Source organism: Serinus canaria, chromosome 10, assembly GCF_022539315.1.
Source record: "Serinus canaria isolate serCan28SL12 chromosome 10, serCan2020, whole genome shotgun sequence".
In the NCBI taxonomy this organism is placed as follows: Eukaryota; Metazoa; Chordata; class Aves; order Passeriformes; family Fringillidae; genus Serinus; species Serinus canaria.
In genome coordinates, this window is record NC_066324.1 from 3,722,222 (window position 1) to 3,749,352 (window position 27,131).

Sequence of the window (27,131 nt, forward strand, 5' to 3'; positions counted from 1 at the left end):
TGCTTAGCACAAACCCCCTACCACAGCACCCTGAGCCTTACTTCAACACACAGAGATTATTTTAAACTCAGTTTTCATTTCAGAACTCAAAAGCGGTTTTAGTTCTCTAAATTTCTCCTTTTTTCCCATTCCCTTTAGGACCACATCAAACTCAAAAAAAATTGTCTCTTTATTGCAGGTAAATAATTTCCCTAGCACTATTTTAATATTGCTTAGCAAAAAAATGGGTGAGGAGGAGACAGCAAAGGCAGCAAGATTGAGCTCCTTTGATATCTAATTTACTGTGCTGGATTCTCTTCAGCTTAATGAAGATAAATGTCCTACAGCTCATTCAAGAAGATAAAGCTGCTTAATTAATAATACAATGACAGTCTCATGACAATCATAATCCCCCTGAGGAATGGTCTATATATTCTGTTTTGAGCTCACATACAATCCCATCAGAAATAAGATGCTTCTGACAAAACAGTAGTTTTTCTTCCCACACAAGTTATATGAACTTGCTTTGCAGGCAAAGCTCTGTCCCATTCTACTTATATTTGCAAACAAAGAAAATCTAAACTTCAAACTAAACACCCAACCAGGACATCACAGGCATGTCCATGAGTGACCTACTCACCAGCTATACATGCCATAGAAAAACTGACAGGACACAACTGAACTACACTTTCAGTCCAGAACAAATCCTGAATGCCCTCCTTATCTGAATCTATGAAAAAAAAATCTCCAAGTAAATACCTTATAAATGCCCAGTGCATCAGGGCATTCCTATATGATGAAATTTTATATCCTGACTACCCAAACCACAGGACACTAGTGGGGATGAAGGCCATCGACACCTCTACATATAAAAAGTAAGATTCCACTAACAAAAACTCTCTAAAACCTTTTAAAAACAAGATGCAGTGTGTTTTCATCTGAGTTTCCAGAGAAAAAGGATAAGGCAAGTCTAATTCTACTTTTAACTTAGAGCTTAAATCCTCTTCCTCATCACTAAATGGCCCAAAAAGGTGCTAGCCAAAAACCTGTCAGAAACAAAACTAGAATTTAACCTCCCTATTTTGCTTCAGTCACAGCAATGGTGTAAGGTGGCCTAAAATTTTATACAAATGCACTGATTCGCCTCCTCTCCATTGTTTCAATCTGAACAATGGGATGTGGATTCAAAAGAAAAAAACAATTTCTCCTGGAAAAAAACAAAAAACCCCTCACCAACGTCAGGGTAGAAGTGTAACGCTACTTGTTCCTCAAGCAGAACAAAACCAAGGCTGCCCAACTTAATCCAGATTAATTTTAAAAAAGGAATAAGTGGGATCAATTTCCATCTCTTCCATGTGCTTTAAGTTGTAGAGCAAGATCTGAAAAGAACTGAAGTCATTAATTCATCTACTTTTACTACGTGTACTTAAGACATTTATCTACATCAAACATAAAGTCACTGGATGATTAAAGCTGTTCAAACACAATACTTGGCTTTCTCCCAAACTCCAATAATACTTTTCTTGCTATATATAGACTTCTCAGAGTTTACATTGCTTTAAAGTGATACAGGGAGAAAAACAATCTTGATCTCACCAACAAAACAATGGGCTCTGAGCTGATGTGTCAGCAGCAAGAGAGTCCCATGGAATTCTGACAGTACCCCAACGTCAAGCTGCTGCTCAGAAGTTAAAAAAGGAAATCAAGCAGCAGGAAGGGAACAGAACAAAACAGAAGCACACCACTATACAAGTCCATATTTTGCCTGCACCCTGAATTCTGGGTCCCTTGGCCATCAAAAGTAATGGAGCAATACTCCAGAAGGTTTCAGGGAATAGGAGCAAGAAGTGTGAAACAAATTCTGTATTAAAACAATTAAGCAGCTATAGCCTGAAAAAACTTACTTTAAAAGAAAATAAGCAAGCATGGATAAACTCTAGATAGGGAGTCACTGTTGGCTCTTCCATACAAGGGCTAAATAATTGGCAGAACCACAACAAAGGGCAAATAAAACACTGTTTCTTGAAACAACAGGCAATGGACCTGGAGATTCTAGGCAAAAGATGTTGTAAATGCTGCAACATTAAAAGGGCTCAAAGGATAACTGAACAACTTCCCTGGTGGGGGGCGGGGAAAACAAACAAAAAAACCCATTAATGGTTACTAAATATACGGAAACCACATCCAGCTCAGGAAATCCCTGAGCTAAGAATAGTTAAAAGCTGGAAGAGGATTACAGGGTCGGGTACATGTGCATCTCCAGCCCACACGTATTTGTTCATGACCATCGTTGGACAAAAGACGTCGGCCCAGCGGCACCTTTGGCCTCAGCCACCAGCACTTAAAGACCTTAAGTCATTCCTGTAATAATTTGCCTTCAAATTGACAGCTTCCAGTTATCCCACTATATATTTCAGCATCCAATTAAAATTTTATTTTGCATCTCATGTAGCAATTCAGAAATTAAGAGGAAACATCACTGCAAGAGTCATCAACTTTCGGTGCTTTTCAAGTTCACAGGGCACCTCTCTGTTAGGGCACCAGCAGCCAAGTGAGCAGCTTTCCCTGAAACATTCATTTTGAGCCCTCTTCCCTTCTGACTGACAATTTTTAAAGACTGTTGTAGCAAACAGCTCTTACAAGAAACATAAATCGATGCTTTTAAACAGAATGTTAACAGAATTTGTTACTGTATCCAAAGGACTAAGGATACTGCCCACAGCTACCTCAAACTCCTCCGTCAAAGTGCTACACAAAATACCTTTACTAGATCCTTCCGGAATTTCTCATCCTTTCTCTGCCTCCATTACCAAGCGTTCTTAGTAGTTACCAGATCAAGTCATGTGTCTTTAAAAACACCCCTCCACTCTACTGCTAGCACAGTATGGTACCATTTAAATAGGAACAGCAATTTTAAATTTTAAGTAGTAAGAGTTATTACTTATAAATAACATTTTTTCCTCAAACAGTCATAAAATCATTGAGGTTTCTTATTCATATTCTGGCAAGGGCATCTGCGGATATATGAAGACAAAGCTCAGCTTTAGAACAGTGAATTAGGATGAATGTATTCAAACTTTCCATTAATTTTTAAGATTACTGATGGACCTGTTCATGCAGACTTCTTGTTTCTCACCTGCCTATTCCGTTCATCCATTATTCTCGTGATCTGTATTTTCTTTCTCCCCATTTTCGCCTCTTCTTTCTTTTTTTTAGCAATCCAGAAATAAACTAATCCAAGAAATGTCCCTCTTCAGTGTTCTAACACATGATACAGTTTTCTTTTACTTTGTCTTCAGCTTGAGAAATGGTTCCTACTTCTTCTTCTAAGCACCTAAAAAAAATTGAAAATATTAATGTACAAATTACTAAAAAGGAAGTATCACTAAAAACCCGTAGAGCCAAAAAACATGTGCATCATGAAATTTCAGTGAGAAATCAAGTGTTTTCATTAGTAAAGTATTATACTACACACACTGTCTTCTAATTAAACTCCCACTGGTTTGCTGCATTCTACATACAAACTACAGACTTTAAATGAACAATAATTTCACACACTTCCAACTGAATGCCTCAAAAATACAATTATCAAAGGGGTGGTGCTTATCACTCTAAGCTTTAGGCCTTTAGTTATCTGAGGTTTCACACATTTACAAGTTTTGGTAAACTCCATTCAATATTTTAGAAAACCTTATAAAGAAACATTTTTTGTGGCTTGTTTTCTCTTATGAAATTATCACAAAAATAACAAAACAAAGTCATGAGAATATTGAGTTTCTGTTCCTAAGCCAAATTACATCTCCTTTTGCGAGCCAATCCTTGGGGTTCCACTGGGAAACAAAAGGGAGAAGGAAAGAGGGACTCTCTCTACTTAAAAGAGACCAGAGAAAACAGTTTTGCAACATAAGTATTTCATGGTTGCCATGACACCAAGGAAGACCTGACACCTGACACAGTTCCTCTCTCTCCAATAACCTGTAAGTGCCACATCTGCCAATACCCATTTGCAGCCCAGTACCTGTTTCACTGTTCTATTGTTCACCAAGAGAAACGCGCAGGAAACTTCAAAGTAAAAAAATTGCTAAACCATAATCCAGACATACTGCTTGAACTGTAGGACAACATTAGTTGAAGAAAACTGGAGAAAAATTTAAATCAAATGGCTTCTAGAACATGAAGGACATACTAGAATGTACAGACATGAAATAGGTACAACTTATTTCTCTTATTATCACCTAATACTCATTCAAAGGTTCAAAACCAGCCCCAATATTAGCTGGTAGCCTCTCTAACTTCCCAACTCAAAACATCTCCTGAAGTAAAGCCTTGCATATTTTAATCTGGGTGTCACCATGCCATATCCTTGAGGCCATGTGTAGAAAGTGGTGCAACCACATCACCATCAGACAGTTAATGAGCAGAGACAGCAAGAGGCGATTAGTCACAGGCTACACTTCACAATACATTCAATTTACACCGAGGAAACAGACATGATGTTCTTGGGAGGAAAAAACAGAGGTGGAGGAACATGACAAAATGAAGGGATGTCATTTTCTATTTACCTGACAGTAACAAAGGACTGCTTTAAAGAAAAATCACAAAACAGCCAAGAGTATTTAGAAATACTATTTAATGAAATTTAAATTAAAACAACACACAGTATGATGTCCACTGGTCTAAAGGATATGCACTAAACACTGTCTACAAAGCAAAACATTTGAAAACATCCATCAACACTGCACTGCTTTTGTTTTCTTCATGAAAAAGGATTTCTTCCAAGGTGCTGCTAAGAAGGTAATTAATAGACAGTGAAGACCAGATGAAGCAGCCTCTATACAACCAACAGCACCCAGGGAATATCTTCCAGGGAAACAACAGTTGGCATATCAATTTATCCCACTTTTATATAAAAAAAATTTCTCAGCTCATGCTATGATCACACATTAAATTTAGTTCCAGAAAAATCTGGTTGCATCCCTTGAACATACCTAATCAAAGCATCTCTAACCAGCTCTTAAAATTTGTTTTCTCCTTTATATAAGGCTTCATTTTTTAAACCTCCCATATATTATTGAAACAGTTCTCTGAATACAGAATTACCAGAATTACTCTGCTTTCAAAAGCACCCCCCCCATCATCAGCAGTACACAGAAATGGCCACCACACGAGGCCAAAGATCCATCTGGTGCAGTGTTTTATCTGCAGCTACTAGCAGATATCACTAGGATGGCCAAGGAAGAACACAGGAATAGAATATTAAAATTATAAACCACATATTAAGTGGGTTTTGAATCAGGAACTTCGGGAGTCTTTCTGCCTCCTTGACACGTATTCAAAAACAAGTCTATGCAGTGAATAAAATAAGGAACTCTGGAGAAGAGGGAGTGAGAGGAAGATAACTATGATGTGAGATTATGCAATATAAGAGATGCACAAATGGTTTGTATGAGCTAATGGAAGGCACAGTAGCAGGGAAGCACTGTTATCTGCTCTGTGCAATACCACACAAGGGGAAATGGGAAACCGTAGTTTTCACCAACACCCTGTTACAGCTTTGGGATGTCATTTCAGGTCTTTTACAATGTTTATGCTCTATAAGGCATAAAAACCTCAAGCTATTCCCCATTTATGAGAGTTCACTGTTCCCTCTCATCTCAGGTCTGACTTTCTTTAACCTTCAATACTTATATCACTTAGATATTCCCCATTCCTATCTGCACGTGTGCCCAGCCCGGGTCTGTGCTCTCCTCCCTCTCCCACAGGTTGCTATGGACACCAGAACCTGCCTTGGAATCGCATTTTCCAAAGGAAGCCCAACCCAGCTCCAGGATGCAGCATCCCTGTCATTCTGAAGTCCCACTCAAGGTGATTTGCACAGCTCAGAACTGAAACAGAAGTTTGGCTTGAGCTCAGGGCAGAAAGGACCTTGACAGAGCTGCAAAATCAGAGAAAACTGTGCAGTAAAAAGGCACTTTGCATGCATGCTCAGAACATCCCAATGGGAAGTTACTGCCAGTGACAAAGGCACCTTACATTTCTAATGAGAAGAACGACTTTTCCTTTTACTCATCCTTGATCATGTCACAGTTGTGGTTTTATTTTCTATCCTGACTAGCAACAAAACTGTGTAAGATAAGATATAAAACTGGATCCAACACAGGGTTCCATCAGAAATGTAACCAGCAAAGTTTTCATTTTGCTAAATCATAGCTGCATTACAAACATACATTAGGTGAAGCTCTTAATCCACAAAGCCATTTCACGTAGATTAACAACACTCTTTTGCCCAAATAAAGGAGAACCTGCTGATATACATATGAAGATCAACCCACATTTACATCTGAGACTAAATCTGAAACTAAACACAAAGTACCCTTGATGAAGGTAAAGTTCTACTTCCTTAAGTGACGAATCCAATCACAGCCACCAAAGCTGTTTCACGTTACTTGCATAGGCACACAGAAGCATACAAGTTTGTCTTAAAGAAGGACTTCAGGTATATATTAAACAAAATAGAGTCAGAAGAGAAAAAGAAGGAAAAAATCCCACATACTTCATGATGAGCCTCAAATAGAAAATAATGTCAGCTTGCAATAAAGGCAAGAAAAATTATATTTGTCTTGTCCAGGTAACAGCCTCTCTATTTTTTCCAAAGTTAACGATACCAAATTTTATGGATTTATTCCCTTCCCCAAAATACATGAAAACAGCACACTAACTACTGACAGACAACAGAACCACATGCAGAAACATACCCTCACAACTGCACATCTTCAGGAGCTCATCTGAATTTGTTGTCAAGATTGCTTTCAGTTTCACAGATTGTTGAGAGAGATGTAACTTTAAAGCAAAGAAACTGTATTTGACCTATTTAAAAAGATTCTTTCAAGGGTTCAGTGGAAACACATTATATCTGTGCAAAACTGCACAAGGTCTGGAAGCCTCCTGGCAGAACAGGTTAGGAAAAACTGTGTCAGAATCATACTCCTTCCATTTAATTTCTTTTTATTTCCCTCTGACTCTGTTTTTTTGAAACTTCCATTTCACCACCATGGTTACAGGTTACATCTGACAGTCCACGTCTCCTCACGGCTCATTTACTGCAATGCACACAAAGGAATGAGTGTCCTGACGTCAGATCATTTGCATGAAAACACAGATCTGCAGAGATGCATCTTACACAAGCCTTGGCTATGCCTTACTAAATAGCAGAGAGTAATTTTTACTGAACCAAGATTAATAGGTCTTTTTCTAGTCTTAAAGGAGCCTGTGCAGATACTTCTCTATATACGGCCCCTCAGCATGAACTGGAAAGCACAGACTGATCCCAGCTAAAATGCACAGTTGCTGGTTATTCTGACATTTTGCACACTCACATCAGCAGAATATAAAAATTCCCATTCACAGCAGCACGGAGATGAGCCCCACCACACATTGGCTGTTGCACACGAACAAGGCAGATAACACAGAGTATCTCATTTTTCCACAGTACTAATAATGGACAAATGTCAGTGTCCTCTCTCCCTGCCCCCCAGCACTGAGTAGAAGCAGCTAGGGGAAAAAAAGGAGTCAAAGAATGTCTTCACCAAAGTAATTTATCTAAAGGTTAAAGGGCTGTGTGGAACACAGCCAAACATGATTTTCAGACTCCATTTCACTGTCCAGAAGTGAGAAAGAAGAACATTTTCTTCTTCAAAATTTCAAAGAGATGCAAACCATATAAAGTACACAACTGCAAACACCTTTTTTTTCTAAATCCCATATTAATTACACAAAAGATGTTCAGTCAGATATGACTGCACTGACACATGTTGAAGAGGTCCATGGGATGTCATCTCTGTGCTCTAGAAATTCCACGAGCCCTGCTCCAAAACTCACTGCTACCACCTGGAAGTTAAATTTGAAAATTAAAATTCCCAGCAAAGGGATTTTTACATACATTTATGTCTGCACTTAACAGAGAGCACACTCAGATCCTTGCTGGGGTTTTTGCAGAGGTGTGCAAAACCAGTACCAAAGCTGTTTCCTCCAGCCACATTTCTATAGCCCTGTCACCATAGATTGCTATAAGTAATGTCAGATGTAACTGTTAAACAATCACACGGCCCCCTTCCAAAACAAGGGTCCATGCTGTCATTTATCTCTCCCTACTTGCTGCACCACAATCTTAGGAAATAAATTTTTTTCCATCCTGAGTTTAGAAGCCATTCTTCTCCATCCAAGCAGAGCCTCACAGTAGATGAGAGTGGCCTCACAGCTTCAAGGTCCTCTGCCACCAAGTGATACACAAGCATTGTTATAAAACAATAATATAACCCTTAGCCAAAATTACTTCTTTTTTTTTAACGGGACAATGTAAAAAACAGGAAGCCATAAACAATTCTTTATTGATATTCTGGTTTTATGCATCATAAAATACTTGCTTCTTTCAGCTGGGAAGAATAATGCACATCTTTGGTACAAGACAATTTAAATAAATTGTACTTTTAAGATTTGTGGAGTTTTGCAACCGAACACGGCCCTCAGCTTCCACACTAAAATCAAATCTACTTTTGAGCTCCTAGTTTGTAAGTAACAGAGCTTTTCAAATTATGTTTTGAAGGAATTAGAAAAGATCATGAAGTGCTTTCAAAAAATATCCTTGCTGAAGAACTGCACCTTCCAAATGGTACTTAAATCGACTGCTGCTGGAAAAGGCCCTTTCTGCCATTTCCTCCACGCACTCAGTCCTGCCTAAGACGAAGTGGAAGAACTCCATTTTCTTGCACACAGAACTACAGAAATCTGAACTGTATCAAAGATGAGCTAAGATTCAAATGTCTGTTTTTAAAACAAGTTTTATTACTCCCAGAATGCACTTTCAGGTTAGATTTTCCTGACCTGACGGACCAGTTTTCCAGAACTATCAACATCACCTATGACAGCACATGCACTCCTAGACAATGTGACAAATGTGGCCTTGTCCAGGATCAGGGACAGCCAGGAATTCTCCTGTGGTTAGTTATGTTCAATTAAATGGGTTAAGATTTAATAATACTCAATACTCTGACTATACACTTTTCCTTGGCCTACTCTTCAGTCTCAAAAATCTCTATCATCCTATTCTGAGTATTTACAATTTATACTCCCTGGAACCATTATCAAGCTATGTACATATTTACTACATCTTTACAAGTAACACTAAATTCTATTTTATTATTCCCATCCATAACTTTGGTATTTTCTAAACTAATTTATCCTTCTGTTCTCAAAAATACATTAGAACATAGTTAGAAAATAAGATCTAGAAACTGCTGAACTAACAGTGGAGAAAGACCACAGAAAGAGAACTAAACTTTCAATACTGGATTAAAATCCAATTTTAGATACAAGCAGAATATAAAATATTAAGTAATCACAAGAATTCTGCTGCCAGACTTCTACAAACAGATTAAGAAAATAACTGCATGACTGAATAGCTGTCTGGAAAACATGCTCCAGAGAGTTTCTCAAGAAACTTGCTCCTAATTTATCATGTAATTTGTTGAAAGAAGTGCCTTTTCCACGGTATACAAAAATAGCCACAAACAAAGATGATTTGGGACGCTGTTAACAAAATAAACCCCAACGTGTAAAAGCTGAGGCCAAAAGGACTGATTTCCTAGTGAATGAACTACAGCTTTTACAACAACTGTCAGTTTGATCATAATTTTAGAACTTTTGATCAGATAAATTCTCCCCATTTTTTCCATTTACAGCTCTCGGAAAATTAATTAATTAGATGCAGAAATCTAAACTTAAGTTTGGATATGATTGCTCCATAACAGAAGAGCATTTGCAGGTATTTAATTAGTGCAAAACTGATGTTTGACAGCTTTCACAATGACAAGCTCAAAGTGCAACTCAAAGCATTTAAACCCAGCTTTTAACCCCATAGACATCTGTACATTATAAGCCACAGAAGGAAGGTTTCTTTCCTGAAGCAAAATATACATATAAAACACATTAAATGTTTTTCAAGATCAAAAGCATTTGCTTCATTCTTATCAGGAATTTGTAATGGCTGTGGAACTTAACTACCATGTGGCCAAAAAATGGCACAGAGCCACGTTTGTGTTATTACAACTCCTCTCAGGCTCAAACGAAGGGAGCCACCAGAGGAACCTTCCAAAATGCTGATAAGGACATGTCTGCCAGAGATGGCTTTAAATTATACACCACTGGGCCCACAACAGAAAGCTGCCACAAAACAGCACTCCTTTGTACAGGAGACAAAACCCTGCGAAATGTAATTTTTATATCCATCTTGGGATGGGGATCACCAAAACCTTGCTGCTGCTCTCAGCAGGGAAAATAAATTTCACAGTTTAAAAGCAGCCTAATAATGACTGGATAAGAGTCAGCTGAACAAGACACCTTCACATAGCACTGGTCATTAACCAAATGACAAACAACTAACAGTGTGATCAATTAAAAGATTAATTCTCATATTTTTCTTCATCTTGCAATTAGAGAGAATAAAATAAATACACAGTACTGTTCAGTTTCTTATTAATATATTTACCAACCAGAATGGAACTTTCTGGTTTTGCAACATCTTTATACTTCATTAATCTTCTTCAGGCTCACCGATGCATCTTTAGATAACACTTAACATACCGTTAAGTCATGGCTTTAAGAAAAAAATATTATCATTGTGAAATCTCTTTGCTGAAGTCTTCATATTTCATCAGCTACAGCAGTGACACTCAAGCTTTAATTACTGCTACCTTGGCTCATTACTTCTCCCATCTCAATTTAACTTTATCAATAGATCAGAGAATACAGATAATCTTATTTTGCATAGCAACATGCATCTGGCAAAGGTGTAGCTCATTATCTCCGAGTTCTCACAATGGCTCTGCCCCACTTGTCACATCTCTGTTTATCTCTATGGCAATCAGCAGAGCACAGAGCATTGCTATCCCCAGAGCTACTCACTGTACACAGACAGGAGATGTTTCACAGTTCCTGGAACAGAATTCAGCTGCAAAGTCCTAAATTCACCTGGTCAGATTTCTGTGAAATTCTAGATAAGCAGCACACTTTTTTTTTTTTTTTTTTTGTCTATGTGGTCACTAATTGTTTTCCTCCCTTTGTAGATAATTAATTTAAAGGTTTGCTCTGTTCCTTTTTTTAACATGGTCATGCCAGGCTGAATTCAGTGGGTGGAGCACTTTAAACATAAGCAACAATATGCCAAACTAAACTTAAATTCAGGTTCCTGGCATTTCTATATAGAAATCTTTACCCACACAGAGCACTGTTCTTCCTTTTGTCTCTGAGAACATGATTAAAGTAGATCATCCTTTCTAAGGAGTACTGAAGCTTTTTGTGCAAGTGCTTTGGAGGGGGAACACTATTTTACAACCATTTAGAATCTCAACCAATAACCTACATGTAAAGAACTGAACATTCATTAACCAAAGCTAGAAAAAAATATCCATCTATACAAGTTATGACTTACCTACCATAACCACATCTCACACTAGATTATTTTGCAGAAAAAACAAACACACAAAAGCAGCATCCAAAAAGCACAAATACAGTGCACTACTTTTACACACAGTTCAAAATTAAACAAGGTGCCAACTGAGCTAAATCAAACAGCATCCTGACATAAGACATGAAATGTATAGAAATTAAGACAGGCAGAAAAATTACTCAGAACACAGCACATACTGTAGGGCATTGTTATGAGATCTATTACTCTTATCCTTCAAATATTCTCTTTAAAATTGCATTAAAATTCTGCAGGCTGCACTTCACTTTCCTCATAGCAAATGCCAAAGCAGCAATTCTGCAGTCAAGTAAAGCAGTGTCTATGCTCAGTACATTCAAACTGACTGGTGCATAACTGGTACAGTTTTCCCAAGGAAAGAGCAGAAACCACAGAAGATTTCTCCCTAGAAAGGTGTAAATAAAAGGCATTTCTGTCTGCCTTTTACTTTCTTCTACTGGAAAAGAAAAACCAGAACATAAATCAAGAGATAATCTTATTTAACACATCGCTTCCCTATTGTAGAAAACTGTATCAATTTGGTACTACAGCAAACTGATTTTTGGATTTGCAGCAAGAGTTCTAGAACTCCATGATGTCTGAACACTAACTAGTGAGTAAACTTCTAGTAATTCTTTGTTACCTTTTACGAAGAGGGAAACTATCCCCTGTGCCTGCGAAGTACAAACTGTTGAGGTAATACAACAAACAGCCACAGGACAGCAACTTCAACACATGTTCCTGAGCAAACATTACAGCAATCAAAAACATTTACAGCTGACTCCAGGAATGTAATGGGATCCGAAGGCAGCCACAGCATTCTGTGGCTTTGCTTATACCTTACATCCTACAGAGAGCTTTCTCAAGTCAGGCTTCAAACCTAACAATGCCAGATCTCACTGAAGTTCTCAGCAAGGGACAAATGTGAGTAGATGAGAGAATGGAAAATAGAAGGATTATAAACAAGATTCTTCCTTGCACACTGTGCCCTTGCAAGATGGGTTCTGGCTTCCAAGTTGGCTTCAGTCAACAGTGGCTTCGTGACGCAGAGCGCTGTACGCTCCTGTTCTGTACTTGGGAAACATCTTCCCAAGGTTTGGCTCATCCTCAGTTATCTGCCTCTTCCTGATGTTATAGATCAGCCTCTCTTCATGCTCTGCACAAGCCACAGGCTCCAAGCTTCTTGCACAACTCCCATCTGTGTTGGTTTTTTGCTAGGGTTTTTTTACCTGCTGTGACAGGCAGTCTCCAGACCATTTCTCTTTCTTACCAACTACACGTTTCTAGTCTTCCCGAGGATTCCATGGGACAGGCACCCCCCACTTTAAAGGAAATAGGACAGGAAATCCAAGAAGAAATACAAGAGAGAACACACATCAATGATCTATAAGAAGCTTTAAATCACTGAACAATTATCCAGAAAGCTTTCTTGATAATTTATTCAATGTCTGATTAAATGACAGCATGCAGTCATATTGTTGAAGTGCAACAATTATAAACCAGACAGACACGACAACATAATGCTTCAAGCAGCCTGCATGCCTCAGAAAGACACTCAGCAAACCATAAAGACGCCTACGTGCTTCTAACAAAGATTAGTGGCAAGTTTCTTACTCTGTGGCTGCCACAATCTTTGTTTAAAAATCAATCTCTGCTTTTAAAATTCAGATACACCACCAGTTCAAACTTCTAAATAAAAATTTTTAAAACCTATACTAAGTATATACTATATTTACTTTGTATTTCTAAGATATTAAAACCACACTTCAAAGGATTAGTCCCATCTCTGCACTGTTTTAAGCAAATAGTCCCATCATATTTAAATAAAATAAACCACAATTGTTGTTGGTGGGGGAGCTACAGCAGATCACAGAGCAGGTCCTCTCTAGACATGCATGGAGACAGTTTCTTTGTAATCTAAACATTTCAGAATCCAAGGCAGACAGGTAGCAAATAATAAAACAACATACAAGTGAGGTGAATCCACTCAGCTACACCTCAGCCATGATAATCTGCAAAAGGATTACATACAGGCAGAACTTAGGCAGCATCAAGGAACTGAGGAAAATGCTGCTGGGCACCACAGGCAAGAAACTGCCTGACTCCCATGACCTCCCCAATGTCAGCAGCCACTTTTAAAAGCAGCCTAAAATGAAATTCCTTACAGCCCAAAACATTTTATTGATCCAAGTACTAGAACTCCACCCCAACAGTGTTACTGCCCTCCGTTTGGATGTCCATATTCTTAAAATCAACCACAAGCTAAGACTGGCCTAATCAAGTACAGGGCAAGCCATTAAAACCAGAAGTTTAGTACATTAGGATCCATACCCCAACAATTGTAGTAAACTCCATTTTTACCAAGAATACTATCCAAAATATATTCTGCTTATAAACATTTTTCTTTTTTGGCAGGTGATGCCTGGTAGTCTGGGCATGCTTATGCCATTAAGATTAACCCAGCCACTTGGATTCTCTTGCAAAAATGTCAATTTAACTAAACTGATAACAGAACACTGACTCTTCAGGTACTTTGAAACTATTGTATCCTTAACAAGAAACTAGCACACACAGTTAGTTAATATGGTTTAGTTGAGAAATTGAAATTCAGGCTGCTACAGTAACTCTGTTACTTGTTATTACCTGCAAGACAGGTGAAATAATTAGATTTTACCATTTGATCTTTCTTGCCAATTGCTGCAAATGGAAAAATTAAGTTGTTTGACCCAAAGTAACATTACAGCTTCACAGCAAAGCTATGTGATTCAAGTGTTAGATAGCAACATGTATTCAAATATCTGATTCAACAGCTTCTGGAGTGAAATATTCCATGACTATAAAAAGAAGTGAGAACTCTCATCCATTTGTTCCCATTATCGTATTAAAAACAGAAATCCTCAAAACTTTAAAAATCTCAATTTCTTTTCCTGTCAACAAACCCTAACAAGCATCTTACATGCAGAGGGCCACTAAAAAGGTGAATTAGAAGATTCAGCTGACAGAACTTTAAGTGAAGGGCCAGAAAAACTTTAATCAAGGTCTCAACAAGAACCAGTTAGGTGATTCATACAAACATATAAAGTCCTTCTGATAAACTACTACATGAGTAATGTATTACATCACTGAGGAGCCCAACAAGAGCAAGGAATATTGAGAAAAGAAAGCCACAGAAGCTGGCTCTCAATGTATTTGAAAGGCAGCAGGGCTGCTTTCAGAACTGCATTAAGTAGCCAGGAATCTGAAGCAAAAGCTCAGACAGTTTCAGATTAGTGCAGACTTCCCTTACTGAAAACCTCCTAGTTTAAACAAGTATATTCATTTACCTTTGACATAAAACATCAGATGCAAACGTGAGCTGTCTGAAACTGGAAGAGAGACATCTTCATCTTCATCACCACTTCATTGGCCAAGCAGTGTCTGATGCAACAACTGCCTAGACCTGACAATAACCAGGGTCCATCAGGAGTCAGATTATAACCATAGCTGACCATCCAGACCCCAGTTATACAATAAAAATGAAAAAACAGAAACTAACAGAAACATCAACCAGAAACCATGTCAGAAGAGAAGACTGCATGATCTCTTGCACTATTAGATAGAATGTTCATCTCAGCATTTAATTATGGAATCACTGATTTAAACCTGCTTGGAACATATACTAACAGTGCAGGATTTCCACACACTGCTGGGTCCCTTCCATCCATGCTGTCTTCTTCATCCCTGACAGAATCCTAGCTAAGAGCCCTTAGGAACCTTATTTGAATTGCAAAGCAAATACAAAGCAGTTAGTTGTGAATGACTTCTTGAAGGTGTATTGTGGTTAAGAGCAGTTGCATTCCACCATAAAACCTGGATGTTGCCTGTAGCCCTGATAGCTCAAAGTGTGCAATGTGTAAATTCACACACCTCAGTCAACCCATGAGCTGGGACAAGTGAGATCAAGATGGTGTTGAACTCCTCATGTGAAGTGACAAACTTATCTAGACAAAGAAATTATTTTCATTTATCATGAACCAGTATCATCAGAGCACACATTAAAGCATCTGCAATCTTTTCTGTTCCTTTCTCATAAGACAAGGAATTTTGTCTTTCTGAAAAACCCTATGTACTTCTTTATCTGGGGAAAAAAACCACTCAGATATTAGATATTAAATACATTTATTAAAGTGGATTCTGTACACTAGAATCAGATGCTAACTTAATAATTTTACATTATCTCCTTTTACTCATTCTATGTAACTAACCTGTGAACATGATTATATGGAGTTATACAACAAAAAGTAAACCACAGCAAATTGACACAGTTTATACACAGCTTTCAAGAACCTGCTGAGAAGCATTCCTGCACCTGCAAGAAACCCTAACTCCTCTTAAAAAAAACTTAATTGTTGAGTACTCTGGGCCTTCAGGACATTAAAGCATTTCTCTCTCACATGCTGACTGGAAGCCTTGCAGCAGCTGAAGCAACAAATATTGACAGCAAGCTGGCAAACAGCAGATAGCAGTGCTCTGCTCTCCAATTTCACCTGCCTCAGCAAAGACCCAGCCTGCAAGGGACAGCACACCCAGGACCTCTTCAGCTCCATTATTGCTGCTCTGGCCTGTATTGAGAATGTATTTTCCCCTCCAATGCTGGTATAGCTTTGAACATACCTGTTTTTCTACACCACCCTGAGAACCTGAATCTCCTCACTGCAAGGCAGATACAGAGCAACAAAGTTTTAACTGGCTACAAATCAAACTCCAAGAAACTTCCAGCATCCAGTTCCATCCTGTCCTGCTCTTTGGTGATGCTTTGCAAGTCTTGCACATGAGGCCACACATTGCTTAATAAAAACTGAACAGCCAACTCAGTGCAAACACTGGAACAGCCATATGCCAAAATACAAGATACACCTGACAGCTCATGAGAATCAGAATTAGTGAAGTGGATTTTAATCAGGAAACTGTACTGATGACTGAGTTCTACTTTTCCCTCAATTCTCACCTCATATCCTCTACTTTGAAGCAGGATTATAGAAGCTGCAAGGAAATGCAATCATACTTGCTTAAAGAAAATTGAAAACTAAACACTGGGACTACAAAATTCTGTCTTCCCACTGGGAGAAAGGGATCTTTCCAGCAATTCACTCCCTGCATTCAGACGAACTACAGATTGCTAGCTGTTTTTTTAGCAGACTCCATCCTGCTGCCAAGTTAACAGATTCTTAAACTGAGATTTGAAACAAAGACTTCTTAGTATAACCCAGAAGGGTGAGCACTGAGTTGGATCTAGTTCTCAAAACTTGATCTTATGATTTCATCTGGAGCTCGTACACTTTTATCCCTGCACAGACACACCTATGATTATGGGCTATGTTTAGATTTGTAAGAATTCACCAACATCCAGTGTCATCATTTTCTCCAGCACAGAGCTTCAAGGAGGGAGGGGTGGAGACATTCTCCACACTATAAACATTTGCCTACTTTCAAAGGAAGATAGGAATCAAAACAAGCTTACCCTGTACTTCTAGCAGACACCACTCTTAACATGTTACATCAACCAACACTTCTGGAGATTCTTCCTTCTAGCTTCTGGTAGGTTTCCTTCCTCTTTGTCTACCACTGAATGTACTTCATTTTGATGGTAATATCTGATTAACAACCTCAGCAAGCCTTTAGAGGTGGCAGGCACTCCCCTTTGTAAGCTTCACTTACCCAAAATAACACAAACCTTTTAGTATTCCACAACATAAACAGCACCACATAAAATCTTAAGGCCACCATCACTGCCCAGTTCGGGAAGAGATCTACATGCCTGAACCAGATCCATCCACAGGGATAACAGCATTTAAAGCAGCACTGAGCTTTGGTTTAAACAGAGTAAACCAAGAGTTCTGCTCTCACACCCTACTGCTGCCAAATCCTTCCATCTGCATTAGCTGCAAGATGTCAGCTTGGGCATGGAAAGGAAGAATTACTTAGTGCATTTAGTGAATCCTCTGATTCAAAAATCTCCTTTCAGTCAAACAGGTGTCCCTGCCTAGGTGGAACAGAAGCCACAATATTCCTGAAGAGGATGGTAGTATCCCCTTAAAATTCCCATACAGGAGAGTGATGCTCTTAAGTCTCAGTGCTTCGTTCTTTTTTGAATTAGTCCAGTTCTTTCAGGGAAAATGCTCACCATGCACAGCTGGAATTAAGGCAGCAAAGGGAAGAACAGGTCCTCAAAAGCAGAAGTGTGACAGAGGACAGCAGCAGAAAGAATTAACGATAAGTTTGTCTGTGACATTTTATCTAATTTGATGCCACATAGCACAGAACAAAAGACACAGATCTGGCACTTTCAACTTAGTGGATTCAAACAGGCATTAAAAAGAAACTGATTTTCATTCACTTTCGAGGATTTCACCTTAAGGGAAGGTCTTTCAAGGATGCACATGGTATTCATTGGCCTTCTGAAAATTAAATCAATTAAGCACAAGACTCAGTTCTTGTAAAAAAATTATTTAGAACATCCAGAGAAAAGGAAAAGTATATCATGAGACCAAAGAAATATTTGTCAATAACACTGACTAACCCACTAGAAAGATGCTGCAGCTTTTGCTAGAGGTCTGAGTTTGCACTGATGGTTCTGCAGTGTCTCAGATCCAGGGTGCTATGGAGGAAAAAAAAAAAAAAAAAAGGAGAACTCTAAAGGGACCTTGTTGTTTTCATATGGCATTAACTCAGGAGCACCAGCCACAGCTTCCAACACAACTACACCCTCCAGGGCTAGAAACAGGACATATGCTAAGGTACATAACAGATGCTTTATGGAATAAATTTCAATTCTCTACTATGTTTAAGACATTTTAATTCTACTTTATTATATGCATCCTTAAAGTACACAAAATAGACTGTGCTTCCTTGCAATTCTTCTGCAAAGGCAGTATCTACCAAAACTACAGAAATCCAAAGAAAGTATCTTCAATCTTTGAAGGAGTTCACTGATCCATAATGACAGTGCACCTAGAATAAAATAAAAACCCAAAATCCAACAACCAATTATTCAGAAGAAAGTGCCGACATTGACTTCTCAACAGGAAGAGATGGAAAAAGCTGATAGCTGGAAGAGGCATGTTAAAATCACAGCTGGGGAAGGTGGAACCCTTCACCCCTCTGCTTTCAGGCAAGCCTCACTGGCAGGACATGGGAAGAGAAGGAGCTCCCAAGGCATTCAGAACCCACTTGAATCTTCCAGCTTAAGGAACACAATCATGCAAGCCTGAGACTAAGGAAATCCTTCAGCAATGTGTCGGTAGAAACACCACGTCCCACATTCAGTATTAAAGCTCCACTCTGCTGCTTGGATCCAGCCCAGGACATTTCTACTCACCTGGGCTCACAGCTGCTGTGCAAGAACCATGCTGCTACCACAGGGAAAATGGGATTGTGCAACAAAACAGGGGATGATGAGAAAAATCACCTCTCTGCTCAGCACAAGACATCAAAAACCCCTAAACTGGAAACCAACATCAACATCACACTTTCTGCAACAAATCAGTGGGGAAAATACTAAATTTTATTAGGATTTTGCATAAGCAAGATTATATTCCATTAAAGAGATTATCCACTGTTTAATGTCGTCTTGATAGAGGACTTATGTGTGCCACTCTTCCCTGCTTATCATCTCCCAAATGGTGTCCTGGTAAATCTGCAGAAGGCACGTAAGTGACACTTTAGCTTTTAAGCACAGATGATACCAAGATAGTCTGACAATATCACAGCACTGCCAAAATTTACAGTTGTGGGTTTTCTTAAAGATTAAGTACCTGAGGATCAGATTGCTATTTTCAGATTACATTCAAAATTTAATCTTAGGTCATCGCAGCAGCAAAAAACTGAACTGTAACAGCCAAAAAAACCCAAATAAAACACTCCAAAAATTACGGTGGATTAAAAATATCTAATTATTTTGGAATTCTATCTCGCTCACACTGATATGCAGAGACATTGCTGCAGCATTCCAAATTCTGAGTTGGTTACATCCCAGTTACAAGCTGAGTCTCTTTAAATAGTTTGATAACATTTTATTTAATGAATAGAACTCTGAAAACATTCAGAGAAATGTTAACTTTTGAGAGCTTTTCTGTTTTATTCTCTTGTATAAGATCACATGGTTACTAGACACATGCATGCTAAATATATTACATGCTACCAAGGCAGCAGGTCAGTTCTGCACAAGCTGCTTGTATTAAATTTCTCCTGTAAGTGACATTAGACTTTAGCTCTGCTCCAGCTCATATAGGAAGAGGCTTCACATTCCAAACTACCATCTGAAGGGGAAAACTATGCCAACACAGTACAAAGTATGCCTGTGCTACTTTAACCCATTTACTATTTTAACACACACACGCAAGCCTTGCATTTATGTTATCTATATTATGAATTTTTCAGATTCAAGACTCCAAAGCTAATGGCTTTGGCATAGTCTTTTGCTATGAAAATTTAAGGAAAATGTCACACAATTATTGTCTATAATATGTGACACGTTAAGATTGGTGAGACTCCAAACACAAAGTATCATTACCTGGGTAGGGTATTCAACTATATTTGAAATCTTTTACTGGTTTATTAAACTGCCTGGATACACAGTAACTACAAGAACACATTTTAAATAAGCATCATTGCATATTGTTGTAACAATTTCAGAGCAGATGTTCTCCATAAAAGACAGTGACATATTAAAAAAATCCCACATATTGTCTCTACATATATATTGACATGTCTAGAAATACACACACTGGCATATAAAAAGCACAAACAAATCTGAGTTGTCAAAATTAATGGAGCACACCCTAAAAATATTTCATCATCCTCTGTGACAATGCTTTAATATGTCATACTACAAAAGGACACCACTGCAGAGAATGCCAGCATAGTGGGGTAAGGAAGGCAAACTCTTCTAAAAGCAGTCTCTAGACCAACACAGGATCGTGTATTCCACGGCTTCAGATTGGTGCCTTGGAGAATGCAAAGATAAAAGGGGAATAGACTTGATCACCAGGGTCAAGAGAGGTTATCTGTATTCTGCTGGAGGAATATGCATTAATCCTCTTCTTTTCCTAAGCACAGAGGAAAGCCTAACTCAAACACTTATCAGTAAGGGTGTAATCACAACAAGCTTCAGCTGACTTGGAGGCAGAGGGAATCATACAGACTTTTGGAAAATATTTAGGCAGCTAGCCCACATAAAAATCCTGGACTGTTGCTTCTCTAGTGCAACCACATGCACAGGGGGTAGGTGAAAGTTCTCACAGACCTACTTTAGCTGCAATTGCATGTTTGCTGCAACCTAGAAGCACACCCTGACACTGCTCCTCTTAAACAGAAATTTTGTGAGATGGTTCATACTTCATTGATCTTCCCTTCACATTGGTGGGGACAGCTGGAAACCAGACAGAGCTACCAGCAGGTACCAGCTTACTCACAATAAAGATCTGCTATGGGCATACCAAGAGAACAGGAAGAGGCAAAGGTAGATGTATGCCTGGATTTTGAGCAGATGATACTTTAAACTAGCTCATTATTCAGAGTCCTCCCTTAATTACTCTGCAGAGCACACCTGCATTTATCAAATAACACGTTGACACAAAATTACAGAATACCACATTTTTACAGAAGGAAATTATTATAACACTTTTAATTTTAGCCACCCAAAGGTTAAGCACCAAACTGTAAAATGTCTGCAGGATGGTCCTGATATATTGACCAGGTTTCGTTTTGACATTAGAACTTCTGCTCTAAGGGACCATGTTGGAGGCACAAAATCATTTCTAATATAGGAGGCACTTATTTTTTAGCAGGAGAAACATTTCTATTAGCTACACAGAGAATATGTATTCATTTAGTATCACACATTAGCACATGATTGAGAGCCTTTATCCGGTCAAACAGCATCACATGGACCAAGTGCTAACACACAGCAGAACTCAGCCTGAAGCTCCAGCATCGAATCTGGGCCATGCCTGCACTTACAGGTTTCTGTGCAGCTGCTGGGAAGAGCTCCCCACCCCCCGACCCAGGGGAGCACAGAAGCTGTCGCTGCGAAGAGGAAAGAAAAAAATCCTCCTCAAGAAGCATTCTTCACCCCTGCAGAGCTGTCACAAACGTGAGCTTGGCTGAATTAGCACGTTCCAAACTTGGCATTTGACTTGCTATTGCTCGAATATTTAAGTCATCCCTTTCCTATCTGCATCAGAGCTGAACACATTTTTTCATTATATCTTATTTGGTATTTTTTCCACATTGATGACTTAAGAGGTGCAAACATTCTGACCAGCTATTAGCAAAGTCCCAGCACTGAAGAACAGCACAAATCCCAACACACCAGGAGTATTCAATAACTCACACACACAATGGATTCCTTTGACAAAAAGAACACACAGAACTAAAACCAAGAGCTACACTGATAAAAATCCCCACAGAAAAGTCATGAAATAACTGAACCAGTAAACTTCCACACAAAGACAAAACTAGAAACTGGACTCTACAAATACAGCTTGTCTACAGAAAACATATTTTTCATCTTTTTAAAGAACATGTTTCTGACTGCACAATTTAAATGCAGCATCCAAATTTTATCAATACAGTAAAAATTAAATAAACAGTGTTTCTCCTGTAAGCAAATAATATTAAGTTGCCTTACAATCTTACATATCACATGCAACAAGTTTTTACTAAGAAAAATAAATGCTCAGTATTATACAAAGTACAAAAAAATCCCACTGACCTTGGTGAAGGACTTGGAATTAAATTATCTGCAGCTGTGAAGTGCTACAGGTTACTCTTACTTCAGAAGCAAACAAAAACCATCAACAACAGGCAGAAATCAAAACCTATCCAACATGATTACCAACCAAAGTAGAGCTTGCATAATGTAAAACTATGCAAATGCTGCCTTTCAGATCAGATAATAATTGTTTTATTTCTCCAAAAGTGCTGGTACCTAATCAGTCAGTTTTGGAGCATCTGCTTTACAAGACCCCAGGTGAAAAGAAGAAACAAAAATCTGTTAATGTAACATAGCCAGCTGACATACCCAGATGTAGAATTGTATTCATGGAAACGCTAAAAGCCATACCAGAAATGGAGGATATTAAGAAAAGCAAAAGAAGAAATACTTGCCAAGAGTAGAAGCCACAATATTTGCTTTCTCAGGAGAAAATTCACCAGCACTTTAATAAGTAAATCTGCCAGAGAACTTGCCATCTACCCACCAGGAAGTGAAATGAAAGAAAGCTCAAAAAAATAGCACAGAAGGGGGTGTGGTGGAAATACTTCTTGTTTACCTGCAACTATCTAAAAAAAAAAAAAAAATTTATAGAGAATAAACAGCTGAAATCCAACATATTCACTCATCCAGATCATCACACCAAAAATCACAGGCAGCACAGCTTCAGCTGCTTCCAGCACTTGCTTTTAGCCAAGTCACACATCACCCCACACCTCCTCTACTCCTGCCCTGTCACACTGACACAGGACAGAGCTCAAGATTGTTCAGCTGCACCCAGGCAGGGAGATGCAGATTAAGGCATTTGCACAGGGGCAGCAAGGAATCCACTGGTGCAAAGGCAAGGCACCAATCTTAAATTTTCTCAACAGCAAAAAAATACTCAAAACAAGGCAAGGTCTGCCAGTGAAGTAACGTGCTGCTAATCTAATGGATCAGCAGGCAAGTTTGAGGCACTGAGGTCTTCCAGGTCACAATTTGCACTTTTAATTTAACCTACAGGTATCAACTAGAGAACTGAAAACAAATGCAAAAACACAGCACTTGCACTAGAAAATTATTTCTCATTTTTTTTTATCTTGGATATTTATAAAGAGCAAGAGCTGATGGAAGTAGTACTTGGCAGAATGCAGTCCACAGTTAAAGCGCTCAGAGTCAGGCATCCATTTGGTCAGGTCAAACAGGTAGAAACTGCCACCATCATCATCCAACCTCTGCCACACCCCAAGACCTGTATGCTGGGCACTTCAGAAGCCTCTGTCACACATAAATACCAAAATTAAATGAAATTATTAGATCCCCTGGTTATCCCAATTTGTTAAAGGCCATCTGAGCCAAATCTTTCTTAGAACAGAGACATCAATCCAGACCACAGACAAGCTCTGGAACTGCAAGTTTTATTGAAAGCCACAAGCTTCATTGTAGTTTAATCACCTAAATTAAATACATAAACAAGATTTCAGTTTTTAAAAGGATGACTGACTTAAATTTGCCACATTAATCTACTTTTGAAGGCATTTCATGCAGCAACACTTGCTATACCAAAAAACATGTTCTCACAACACACAAAAAATGACCAAAACACATCTAATAAAGAAACAAATGGAAAAAGAGTAAAAGTTGGTGGGCACTGTCATTTGCTTTACTGGAACACATCAAATAATTTCAACACTGTTCCGCTCAAGATGTAAAGAAGAGCTGAGACAGGAATTCACAGCTACAAACCACACGAGACCACGTGAGAAAATGTATCCACCTCAAAAAGCAGGTGCACTGCCATCCACATCTTGCTAGTGCATAATCACAACTGAACATATTAACCCAGTTTCCCAAAGCCTTAATGATGACAAATATGACACTGAAAACATGTTCTTCATTAAGAAACAGGTTTGCCCCATTTAGGCGCTACAACTAACGAGCATTTTGTGAAATGATGGATTTTCAAGCAGCAGGGATAACGAACTAAATGCTTTCTGTGTGCTATCCTAACATGCCTCTGACTGGCACAGGTACAATAAATGAGTTTAAAGGTGTTCTGTATACATCTACCTATCTACATTTATCAAAACAGAGCTTTACTGTTGATCTGAGAGGGGATCTGAGGTCTGAGGGGATCAGACTACTTCCCCAAATTTGGACTAATCCAGAAGACAGATCTAATGAGTAATATTTTTCCTATTGTATTCCTCTTCAGTACAGTGCCCTGCCAAGTCTTTCAAAGGACAGTATTATTAAGATAAGTCCAGGAAGGTACTGTACAGGAAAAATAGGCAAGGCCTGTTAATAGGATATACAGACTTCAGATGTGGGTGAAGGATCTTCTAGTTTAGGAGATTTCATACATAAACTGCTTGAGACTAGCAAAAGAGCACTAGAACTCAGATACACTTTTTAAAAAATTTTCTTTAAATGGTATGGATATTATCATTCCTCATTATCCAAATTACTCTGAACATCTCCAGATCGAGTGCATCTCCCCACAGGCAGAGTATGAACCCCAGGCAGTAAGAAGGCTGAAACCAGAAATTGCAGAACAGCATCTCAACCCACTGGAAGTTGAGAGTGGCAATCAACGTGCAGATCTAAAGCTTCGTTCATTAGATTGAACAGTGAGACTCAATATTTATTGTAGATCTAAAAGAGAAATGTACAGATTCACAAAGAATGACTGCACACATGCTCTCTAAACAACGCTAATCCAATTAGGTATCACTCATTTAGACAGATACATTGCTTTAATTATGCTCAAATTGTCTCCTATTGCTAAAATGAAAGTTAAATAATTTAATTTCATATGTGAATACAGCAGAGGAGAAGGAGACAAAGACTTGGATTCAAAAGTTCATGTGATTGCCAAAAGGGGAAAAAAGACTGTTCCCTACACACTCAGGAACCATTAAAACCCTTCAGCATTTTTTGCCAAACATGGTTTCACGTATTTTTTTACAGCGCTTCAAAAGGTTTTGCTAAGGCAACTTGTGTATTGACAATAATACAGCCACCACGCTGTATTATAAAGAAGACAATAGCAAGATCTGAGTAATGTGTATTAAAGAAAACACATTCACTACCATGGGAACCCTGTCAGAATTCACCACTACTGCAAGTCATCCACAGGAAGCTTTTCTGTGCTAGACTTCCCCTCCTAATAATCTCTCTACTAATACCTCTAAGACACAAACATTAATATATAGCAGGGAACAAGCACACAGGCAATGGCCTACAGCATTTTCATCTAAATAGGTCTAACAGACACAAGGAGACAGTAGAAAGAATTCCAGAATAAGATCTCTACCACTTACATCATCAGTACAGCCAAGGATTTCACTGGAACATTGACACTAATTCACTGAAAACTCATTGTAAGCACAGTTAATGAATGTGGGAGAAACCAGGGGAAAAAAGAAAAGAAAGGAAAAAAAACCCAACTCCATACATATAACACAAAGAACCAAGCATTACAAGAAATGTCCCAAGTCCCACTGGAAGCTGACTTTATCTAAAGCAGTCTAGGAAGTTTCACTGGAATAAGTAGACCTTGGAAAGTACTTGTTACTAAATTTTTAGTCACAAACTACACCAGACTAAAATCATGCCTAGACGAAGCTTTTGGGATCCACATCTTAAACAGGAAGCGAAGCAAATTCCCCCTCCCAGCCTCAGTTATAGCGCAACTCTATCTGCATGCATAAGGGCACCAGCAATTGCAACAAAATAAAACCAGAGTTAAACATTAAACTACACAGAGGACTTGCCTGGCTACAGCCATTTACAGGAAAAGTTCAAGGAACATTGCAGCATATGCAAGACATTAATGTATAGTTAAAACTCCTTTTCTCACTTCCTGCATGGAGGCAGTACATCAAATCCACCTGGAAGAACTCAAACATTACCAGAAGAGTTTGTTTTTAACTATGTCTTGCAGAGTCCAAATTAGTTTTTCAATGAAGATATGCAAACTCAAATGTAACAAAAGCATCTCTTAGTAGATTGGTTTGCAGGGTTTGAGAGATGAAAATGCAGAACCTAAAAGCGTAAACACAGAAGTTTCATTAGACTCCAGAATGAACAGGTATCAAGCCAAAGAGAACAAACCTTCCCTAAAAAGCATTTTACACATTATAATAACAGAACTAAATTTTCTCCTTGAAGACAAGACTAGCCAGTATTGGAGTGCCCTAGCATGAGCCACTATTTCAACAAATAGTGAGCTGTGAAATGCTGAAATCCATTTTTAATCAACAAAAAAAGCATGGTAATGGCACATAAATTTAGGGAGTTTATGAATTTCAGAAAAAGTGCTCTTCTACTGAAATCTAAAGAAAGGGACAGCTCTCAGAAAATACAGGATAAATCACATCAAAAGCAACATCCTGAATGTACTGTAGATCAAGTTCCTTTCCCTGCATAGTAACAAGACACAAAAAGTATTCTAATCCCTTGTTCAAGATTGTAGCAACCACAATAGCAACTGCATCAGCAGCTTTTCCAAGAAAGGCATTTTAAATGTTGAGTTTACCCCTCAGAACTGGTGTACCTACAACAGTCTTCATTAACACATGCAATTGTGCCCTTGTCTAAATTTATATTGTAATCTGTATTTGTCTAGAGAGATGGAAATGAAGACAGAAGACAATTATAGAAAGTATGAAACCCAGAGATACAGTCTCAAGGAAGTATAAATGTTAATGATCAGACACTTCAAACTTTAAAGGTCTCAGACCTGAAACACTGGTAAGCTTGAACCAAGGCATCTGAGGTAAGATGAGGCTCTGAGGTAAAATGATTCTCTCTGAAGTGTGAGGGCTGATAAACAGAGCCAGACACTAAAGCTACAAATATAAAAAAGAACCCAAGGAAATGAACTCAACTGGAACTTAA

The 27,131-nt window shown here is 38.5% G+C and overlaps 1 protein-coding gene across 4 annotated transcripts in view; it reads right to left on the bottom strand.

Moving 5' to 3' along the window:
* Positions 1 to 27,131, bottom strand: part of MEF2A (myocyte enhancer factor 2A) — an 81,798-nt gene that overhangs the window by 44,323 nt on the left and 10,344 nt on the right. For 3 of the 4 annotated variants that reach the window (XM_050978433.1, XM_009090034.4, XM_009090035.4), the window contains exon 2: positions 3,116 to 3,313. The exons of the other annotated variant lie outside the window; for it this stretch is intronic. In XM_050978433.1, coding sequence (XP_050834390.1) covers positions 3,116 to 3,169 — 54 coding nt within the window. In that variant the 5' untranslated portion in view covers positions 3,170 to 3,313. The remainder of the gene's footprint in view (positions 1 to 3,115; positions 3,314 to 27,131) is intronic. 4 annotated transcript variants of the gene reach the window in all.